The 9,732-nt window shown below is 46.9% G+C and overlaps 2 protein-coding genes across 2 annotated transcripts; one reads left to right on the forward strand and one right to left on the reverse strand.

Annotated features, from left to right (window-relative positions):
• Positions 1–1,282: 1,282 nt before the first annotated feature.
• BT62DRAFT_1014061 (ARM repeat-containing protein) lies at positions 1,283–4,172 on the forward strand (the record flags this gene model as incomplete). Its single annotated transcript, XM_043178153.1, has 12 exons — positions 1,283–1,672; positions 1,729–2,535; positions 2,596–2,789; positions 2,839–2,919; positions 2,982–3,144; positions 3,192–3,238; positions 3,287–3,356; positions 3,416–3,539; positions 3,591–3,886; positions 3,939–4,036; positions 4,094–4,103; positions 4,152–4,172. The coding sequence occupies 12 exons, from the start codon at positions 1,283–1,285 to the stop codon at positions 4,170–4,172; spliced, it is 2,301 nt and encodes a 766-aa protein (XP_043032877.1).
• A 1,923-nt stretch (positions 4,173–6,095) lies between these two features.
• BT62DRAFT_924773 (uncharacterized protein) lies at positions 6,096–9,643 on the reverse strand (the record flags this gene model as incomplete). The annotated part of the gene is made up of 11 exons (XM_043184656.1): positions 6,096–6,384; positions 6,541–7,084; positions 7,244–7,373; positions 7,458–7,535; positions 7,687–7,973; positions 8,025–8,173; positions 8,273–8,418; positions 8,482–8,550; positions 8,718–8,827; positions 8,971–9,355; positions 9,517–9,643. Coding segments are annotated over 11 exons (2,314 nt in total), but the record flags the coding sequence as incomplete, so codon positions are not given.
• Positions 9,644–9,732: the final 89 nt, after the last annotated feature.

The raw sequence follows: 9,732 nt of genomic DNA on the forward strand, positions 1-9,732 counted from the left end.
AAGGTATCCAAATTCGGTCCGTTATGTATATGATGGAGATTGAACGTTCTGAACAACCGAATACATACTCCCCTTTTTCCACTCATCGTTCTAGCTTTCATCCCTTCGAATTGCTTGTTGCCTTCTTTTATTTTTCAACCACTGATGGGATTTCAAATTCCAGTATTATTTCATTTCCCAGGCCACACCGGCTCTCGGCTATCTTTCTCCCTCTCGGGATGACCGATAATCTGTACGTATCGTGAATCTTGCGAGAATCTATGCTGGTCGCTTTCCCTTCCACTCTGTCTGCTGCTGGAACGAACTCTGACCATTGTCTTGTCGTTTCTGCGATGTTTCTGCCCCTGCCCTTGTTTTTTCTGGGGATATGTGACCCACTTTGTACATTTCTGGTGTCGTTGCTTGTCACTCAATAAATCAGTGATGGTGTGAAGAGTACATAGGTGCATCGACATATCGTGTCCTTGTGTTGGCTTCCTAATCTTCTCAACATCGAATTCCATGTAGGCTCATCGTTGACTAGTTCAATGTGCATAGTAATATGAAGACACAGTGTGAGTGCCGGGTTTCTTCTTCTTATGAGCCATCTGGGGTCAAGCTCATACTCGAAGGATTTTTCAGACGCAATCTGAATGATGGTACACGAAAGGTACATGGAAGCGACTTTGTGATTTGGAAGGACGGTGACGCTGATAGAGAACTGATTGATTTTCCTGCACGTCGCCTTTGGTTTCGGGAGTCGGGTCCGATGCTTGTTTTCCTGAATGGCAACGTTGCCCTGAGGTATGGTCTAGCTCGACTAAAATGCTGAGAGTTGACCAGTATTTTTCAGGTTTCCTCTTCACCTTCGAGTGTTGCAGAAGTCGCTACCTAGATCCGTAATTGGCCGATGTTTGGAACTGATCGTGATATGTGGGCAGGGTCAGAACGAGTGAAAATGTCCACCGTATGAGATATTTCGTGCGAATTCTGTCCTCCCGCAGACGACTTGTTGCTACCATGCCAATTCAAAAGCTAAATCTTCTTTGGCGGCCGGACTTTGCAGTAGCTCAAGCTCGGGCTTCGTGAAAGTTTTCTTTGGATGCGGTGCACAATGTTTCTGATGCGCAGACTCTGAAGATTATTGACACTTGAAGTGACATATTCTCTCCATTTTGTACGGTAAACCTTCGTTTTAGGAGGAAAGTACGCTGAAGCAACCAGATAGACTAAAAAGGATAATACGATTCCATAAAAGGAATGTGAATCTTGACGGAGCTTCTTTCAGAGGTTATAAAAAAGGATGTCCGCGACGTCTCTTGACTTCTTACCACCACCATCTACCTCTCCCCTCCGTATGCCCACCGCCGACAGTGCACAGACCTTTCTCGCCGTTCATGACCTCAGTGCACCGCCACACAATGGTGCTCGTCCTCGACAACCGTCTGGACCGCCTCCCATGTCGATATGGGCGCCCCAGCCTCAACCGTCAGAGTCGACGTGGCCAAAGACCTTAGATTCATTCTCCAGGGTTGTTGAGAAGGATAATCATCAGCAGCCATTGGGTTCGAAGCAGGTTTCCTCCCAGATCAGGTCTCCTCCAAGTGCCTGGTCGACAGCGACGACGAAAGAACTTGGTGCTATTGGTGATGGGCGCAAAAAGAATAGCCCCTCGAGTGACTTCGACGACGCAGTAAGTCTTTCCCCCCATATTTCGTGTCTCAATTCTGATTACTTGACTATATGCAGCACGTCGAACAGCTGCTTCGTACGCTGGATCTCAATTCTCCCGACCCTTTCGCCCATCAAAAGCCGACCCTGAATCTCAGCTCCGAGACCACTCCTGGATCCCCATATTTTTCGCCTGCATCGGTTTCCTCTGCCCTACTCACTCCCACTGACCTCTCTCCTACTAGATCGTTCGACGTCAAGCAGTGTCAGTCTCCGTACGAGCTTACTACCGGTCCACGGTCTGGCTCGTATTTTCCCCCGGCGTCCTTGCTATTCGAACCCAGCTCTCCGACGAGGCTCCATCACATCTCGGACACTGGCGCATTATCCCATTCACCAACTTTCAGCTCTGCGCAGATGCCAATTACCGGACTTCCCTACCTACATGCTCCTACCCAACTGCATTCTTTACCTTACTACTTGAAATCCTACGACCATCATGCTGCCGCTGCCGTCGGTAATATCGCCCCTCAGCCTTCATACTCCATCTACCAAGCTTCTCCGATCGACCAGATTCCCTCGCATCTCTTCAATTCTCAGCAGGCTCCAGTTTCACATCGCCAGGAGACGGCGCCAAATGTCTGTATCAGTCGCGGACCCCTCAACTCCGGTGATTGGAATATACCTCGGGCGCCTGTTCAATCTACGCAACAGAATTTCTCCGCGCATTCTGAATGGATACGTTCGGATGAAAAACCGATGGTAAACGCTCTCGGAATCAGCTCTGGAGGTGTCGGGATCGAAGAACACTCCTCTGGACTCCGTTCGTCATTTTCATATCAACAGTCGTCGTCGTCGTCGCCCCAACGCCAGTTAGCTCACGAGGTATGCACTGGAAACTTTACTTTTCCTCGTTCTGATGCGCATATATCTATGTTCTATTAGCCGATCAACTTCCTTTCGCTCCTTCACCCTTCGTCTACACCCCCATACCATTCGTTTGTGTCTCGGATCATCAAGGCATCAGATCAGCAAGCCTCTATTTTCTTGCAGCAGAAATTGAAAGTAGCTGATGTCAATGAGCGCGCAAAGATTGTAGACGCAATTTGTGCTCGCGGTTTTGAGATGATGGCTCACAGGTGAGTTGCTGAGCATGCCTCATAGATCCTCCATCGAATACTTTGATAGGTTCGGCAATTGGGCCGTTCAACGCTGCCTTGAGGCGGCCTCGACAGCCGATGAAAAAAGAAAGATTGTCGGTTGCATGAAGTAAGAAACCTCCCGGCTATTTGTTACCTGTCTCGCTCTCCCTAATATATTTCGTCATCGAGGGGTCGAATTGTCGAACTTGCCACCAATTGCTACGGCTGTCATGTCCTGCAAAAAGCTCTCGACTGCGAGGAAGATATTCGCCTCGCCATAGTTTCCGAATTACTTCTTGGTGATCCCGCTCAGACGCTCGTGAATAAGCATGCCAGTCACGTTTGGAGTAAGGTACGAGATTATCCTCAATATGTCTCTTTCCTTGACAACGGCCGTAGGTCATGGAGCTCTCGTGGACTCCTCCCGCGCCACCAATATTTGCCTTGTACGTGTATACTCCGTCTCCATGCTTGATACTTAATCGCCGCCGCAGTGTCAACAAGTCGCTCAAGGGAAATTGGGCCGCGCTCGCATGTCATGAAACTGGCTCTCTCGTTGTTCAGGTATGTCATTGTGGCCGAAACAGGTGTTATTTGTCTAACTTAGTACACTATTTCTGTAGCACGCTTTTGAAAACCTTGAAGACGCCGCTAAAGATGGCATCGTCGATGAGATCCTCAACCAGGGACCTTCCGTCTTCGGTGACGTTGCAAAGAGCCAATGGGGTTCTTACTGTATCCAACACAGTACGATTCATTTTGCACTTGGTTTATGTGGATCGCTGACGATCCTTCCAGTCTTGGAGCACGGATCCGACAAACATCGTCAACTGACCCTTGACCACCTGGTCTCAGGTCTTCTTGAATACGCAACGAATGAACAAGGGTATAAATCTGTGACGAAAGGTTTGAAGGAAGGCGGTAAGGACACGCTTGGCAAGGTGGTAAAAAGGATGTGTGAACCAGCCAAAGGGTATGATTTCTTTCGTCTGGAGGTGCTAATGTTCATCTCGTATAGCGCTCGGCGTGCAATGATCGTCGACCTAGCTCTCTCAGTAACGGGAAGTCAGTTGATTGCCAGCGTCTTGCCCATGGTATGTCCGCTTTTCTTCTTCTCGACCCAACGTATTAATCATATATGTGAAGGCCGACAAGGACCAGCGCGCTCTGCTTTACGACTGCATTAGAAGCCATATCGTTACCTTGCGTGGGTGCAAAACTGGCTCCAAAGTTATCTGGTTATTGTGAGTCTCCGCTTCATCTTTATGGATGTCGAACTACAGCATATCTTGTTCTCATAGTGATCGAATGGTACGCTCCTTCATAATTATCCTATCCTGATGCTGATGCTTTCTCAAGCGCGCATACTATGGCTACTGAACTTTGTCCGCTTAAGTTCTGTCTCGACCGACCCATTTCTTCCACAATATTCTATCGCTATTGGCATCATCGCTCTTATCTTACAGCAAACTCGACCGGTAACGGCACATATATCAAAAGATACTCTTGAACTCGCATCGACACATCCGCAGATTTTCGGCTGTCGCCAAATATATTCTAGGAATCAAACTCACGAATCAATATTCACTGCATACCATACATAATCATTCTTCATGGACCGTCTGCCCCTTATCAATCTCGGAACATCTCGCATACCATTCATTCTTCACCTCGCATATAATGCACCCGAATAATTTCTCGTGCTTCTTCTCGTCTTGCAAAGAACCTCTGCATATCGCATTTATTTTCTTAGATTGAGCAACCATTTTTATTCTGTTACATATATATGTCGCTTTCGCATGGCACATTGTATTCCCTCCGGCTTGTTTTGACAATGACTACCCTACTTTCTTTCTGTAGCATTTCGAGATCTTTAGCTATCGCACATTGCAAATAATGTTCATAGATATGTTGTCGACACTGTTTTGGGGTGATATCACCTGATATACTGATCCTGCGCTCCATTCGCTTCTCAGTGTTGTTTACGCCGGCGCTGCAGTTCAGTATACCCAGCGCCTACTGCATATATATCTTCGAAGGGTTAGGGTTAGCCCCGCGCCTTGCACCGAAGGTGCTTGGTGCGGTAAAAAATATCGGCTGCTGCTAGTGCTCACCTAGTGGGCGGGTAGTTGCATTGGCTTGTGAGGCGTGTGCTGGTAGTCAACTGGGTTAGGATGGTGTACCCCCAACGGCTTCGCCGAAGGGGGTACACAATATGAGTACTGAAATACTCACCTCAAAGTGTTGAGGTTTGTGTAATTGCTTGGTAAAGCGAATCAAGGTCCAACAGAGGGATGGGGTCACCATCTCTCACCCTGTTTCGCTTTTATAGCTCTTCAGGGACCTTTATAGGTAGGCGGTACATGAATTGCTCAGAAGAACCTCAGAAGCAACCCTAAGTTAGGGTTTAAAGCAACGGCGGTACACAGAACAGCAGTGGTGGGACCGCAAAATGCAATGGACGCCTCGCTCTGTGGATGGACCATGCACAGGCCGGTACCGCGAACTCACAGCGGTCCCTCTTGTGCATGGTCCGTGCGCTTTGGTAGGGGGCATGTCTGTTTCGTGGTACATGAAGTCTATGCCCATTTGCACGTGACATGGGCGTAGGGAGCGCATTTGTTTCGCAGTACATGACCGAATCTCAAAATATGCACATTCTTGTCATTTAGATTCCACGTAGGTAGCGTGTACAGTCCGCGGTACATTACCAAATCTCGAAATATGCACATTTTTGTGTTTTAGAAACGGCATAGGTAGCGCATACAGTCCGCGGTACATGACTGATTCTCGAAATATGGCCATTCTTGCCATTTAGAAACTGCGTAGGGCTCGCATCCCGTCCGCGGTACATGACTGATTCTAGAATTTGTGTAGGGAGCATATACAGTCTGCGGTACATTACCGAATCTCGAAATATGTCCATTCTTGTGTTTTAGAAACTGCGTAGGTAGCATATACAGTCCGTGGTACATTACTGATTCTCCAATTATCACCATTCTTGTCATTTAGCAACTGCGTAGGTAGCGTGTACAGTCCACAGTACATGACCGATTCTCAAAATATGTCCATTCTGGTGTTTTAGAATCTGCGTATGGAGCGCATCCAGTCCACAGTACATGACCAATTTTCTTTGCAGGCTGCTTTTCATCTGTCGGAGTGAAAATAGCACCATAACAATTTGTTCAATTTGCTATCATGTCTTTTGTCAATATACTTTGAAATGGTCAGAATATGTCACTAATTGTTTCATTGACATTGTATTCCAACATCTTTTTTGCTCCCCTTCTCCCTTTGTCAACTTCAATGCTGACTGGGTGACACAATGGGCTCCCCCAGTAGCATCCCTCTGTTCCCTTCCATAGTGATCGGTTCCCTTTCATCTGTTATTTGCCTTCTGATGTCCGGCTCCACTTCATCCTCCAAGGATTCCTCTTCTTCTCTGTGCTCTCGGAGAATGCGATCTTCTCTTTCCTGTGTGTCCATCTCTTTTTGCTTCTCTCTTTCTTCCCTCTCAATTATCGACATGATTTCCTCTTCATCCTCCCTATCCCCCCATTCCTCGACATTCCGCAATGCTGGCATGTGGCCACTTGTAATATCAAATCTCCAGTTCTCTATCCATGGATTCTGGATGAGGCGGACTGCTGAACATGGTAGATCCTCTTTTCAAACTCATTCCGGTTTAATCAGTTCCCCTCCCAACTTCTCATAAACACACACCCGTGTGCTATCAGACCAAACACACCACAGGAATTCATCAAATGCTCTCTTCAGTGCTCTTCGCATATCTTCCACTTGTCGTGAAGAAGACATATCATGCACAAATCCTTCCCACATCTTTATTGATTTCATCTTTCCCCAGTTACTCCGTGCAGACCGTTGTTTCCTAGCGTTCAGTTCATTCAGAGTCCAGAAGATGTTGTCAAACAGTGAATTCCACTGGCTCTCTGTTCCTTCATGCATTCGTGCATGTGTCAACACTCCTCTAAGATCATTTTCTTTCATGATACGGATGTCGACCATCCGCCATTCATTCTGTGTCAGAGGAGAATGTTCCCATCCACATTTCGCCTGTCCAACCTTCTGCAGCATGTCAGACACATATTGCTGTAGTACTTGATTCAGAAATGTCCCGGCATGCTCCAGATATTGTTCATCATATATCTGGTCCTGTGGTGGCAGATCGGGCCCGTAGTCATATGATTTTTCTGGCATTTCTATCTGTCGAGCTAGCCTTTCTGTCTTCAGCATTGGCCCCTCAGGTCGACCCTTGGCTTTCCTCGTGCACCCTATGACCTAGCCCATTGGCTTCTGTTCCACCAATTGTCGCTGCTTCATGTGACTATCTTCAGAACAGAACTCATTCAGCGTCTTTCTAATGCCCAACAAATTCCAGCCTGCCTCACTGGGCACTTGGATGACACTCTCGCATCATGGTATTCTTGTACCACCTCCATTCCATGTTGGCCATGCAATCACACTGCTTGGAATCCACCAGAGTCCTCCCTCTGCATATGGTCCTGGCTCATCTGTCCCATCTCTCTTTCGTGTGCATGGAAGGATCATGTGATGATCTTCCTGCCAGTACGTTCGTGGCCAGATGGCATGCATCAACATCTTGTGTCCTGATCACTCTTCTGGCCATGCATGAAGTGAATTCACCATAAATGCGACGAGACATGTCAGGATGACTGGATAGTAATGGTGTCGCATGTCTGTGTTGTGCTCTTCATTCTGCCACTGGATCAATGTCGCAAATCCGAGAGCTCTGGCAGATTTAAATTGCCTGTGGATACTATTAGCCCTGATCCTCATCATTACATAGCTTCTAGAAATAGGCTCACCACCAGTCTTGTCATGGAACACAATACACCAGATCTAAGAAGCTCACAACTGGAACATCTGCGAACACATCTTCCGCATTAGCCAGTGGGACTCGTACCTCAATCCGTGCATGTACATTGTTATGCCATGCTGCATCTGCGAAGACACCATACAATTTCCCAAGAAACTCATTGTATGTGTACTTTGACTTCTTCATCAGATTAACTGCTGTAACAAACTTGGCATTATTGCTTGCCTGCATGTCATAGGTAAGGCATTTATCGGTTGTGTACATCTGGACAAAGGTTGCATTGAATTGTCTGAGTGGTGTGGTATGTGTTGTGATGTGACATCCTGCGACAGAGATGAGGTGTGCACATGTATCCTATTTGTAATTGTAGTAACCGAAACACATCCACTTGTCGGCTTCAGTCTGATGCATTTGCAGTAGTCTCTGTAGCACGACTGCATGGCCGTCAGAGCACCACATAACTGCTCCCTCCTTCACAGACAGCTCGAGTGCAACGTCAACAAAGACATCATCACCAGGAGTACTGAACATGTCGGCATTGAATACATGGTCCTGGCACAGGAAGTATTCTCGCTCAGTTGCATTGCTTGGGTCATGCACTGTCAATGCCTTGATCCCTCACCACTGAAGCAGAAAACAGTGCCCGATCCCCCATCCATCTGAATGGCACTCCAGTCGTTCACTGAAATCTCCTAGCAATCGCTCCACATATTCACTAGGGATCAACTCTGTTAGCTTTCTCATCTGATGACTCTGCCCACTTCCTGCCTGAAACAATTTTGAACTGTATGTAGCAGGAAGACGAGCTGCTGTCATATCCTGATAACATACTGCTGATTGGATGAATATTTCATAGAGCACAGCATACTCCTGGATGGAAACTGAAGGGGTTCCCTCATGCTGTTTGAGATTTCGAACCAAATTCAGCAGCAGGATATATAACAATGCATGATGGGTGACTTTGACAAGGAAGACATTTGGAACACATCCCAGATCCATGGGATTTGTTGTGAGCTATGTATGATCAGCTTTAGCATAGACTTTGACATTTAGATGATAAATGCTACCTCGCCATTCTGTGGATTGACAATTTTGAAAGGTGCTTGGATATTAATACCACCTTGCATTGACATCATCGGCTGATACGTAGTAGCAAACTCAATCAGCATTCCCAGATCTGGAACACGATCACAGATTGCAATGACTGAATCATAGTCCCTCATCAATGTCACTTTTGGTTCTGGTAGGTCAGCTCCAGCCATGGTGAGATTGATATAATGATCCTCGCCATATTCCCCACACAATACATAGTGGAGATACTTTCCACAACGTGCGATGCTCCTTGTTGAAACATTCTGATCCATCCATAGTTGACTACATTCTTGAATGAACTCCCCCAATGTGACATCTCTTGATGTGTGGACACCCTGAATGCGAATGTTATTCCCATCAACATCATCATCCAGATCCCATTCTCCATGTCTGATTTCTCCTTGTCAATGGTGCAGAGGTCCATCATCCTCGTCACTAGAGGCTGGCCCTGGAGTGCTTTGATGGGATGACTGATGAGCCTCATTCTCTTCATCCCTCTGTTCTGAATGGTGATAACGTCTCCGATGATGATCCTCCTCATCACTAGCAGTGATTTTGGGGTGCTGGCTTCGACGGGATGACCCATGAGCATCATCCTCTTCGTCCCTCTGTTCTAGATGTCGATGATGTCATTGATGATGATCGTGAATATGGGTGGACTCGGGGTGCCTGCTTTGACGAGATCTCTGGTGTCTAATGGCACCAACAGAAGGAGGTGTCCAGGATACTAGATGCCTGATTAGACCAATGGCTACTTTCCAGTGATATGCATACCATCATGATGTTGATCCTCATCATTGTACTCATCCTCTTCTTCTTCTTCTGCTCCTGCTTCTTCTGCTCCTCCTGCTTCTTCCTGGTCTTCGTTGTCAGTGAACAAGCTACTTGTATGTCCTGATCCCTGAAAGAAACTGTCATCATCCTGGTCAGAGTTCATGCTAAAGGGGAAAAGTAGGTGGGTGATATCACTGTTTGCATCTACTTTATACT

Source organism: Guyanagaster necrorhizus, assembly GCF_019112545.1.
Source record: "Guyanagaster necrorhizus MCA 3950 unplaced genomic scaffold BT62scaffold_76, whole genome shotgun sequence".
Lineage (NCBI taxonomy): Eukaryota > Fungi > Basidiomycota > Agaricomycetes > Agaricales > Physalacriaceae > Guyanagaster > Guyanagaster necrorhizus.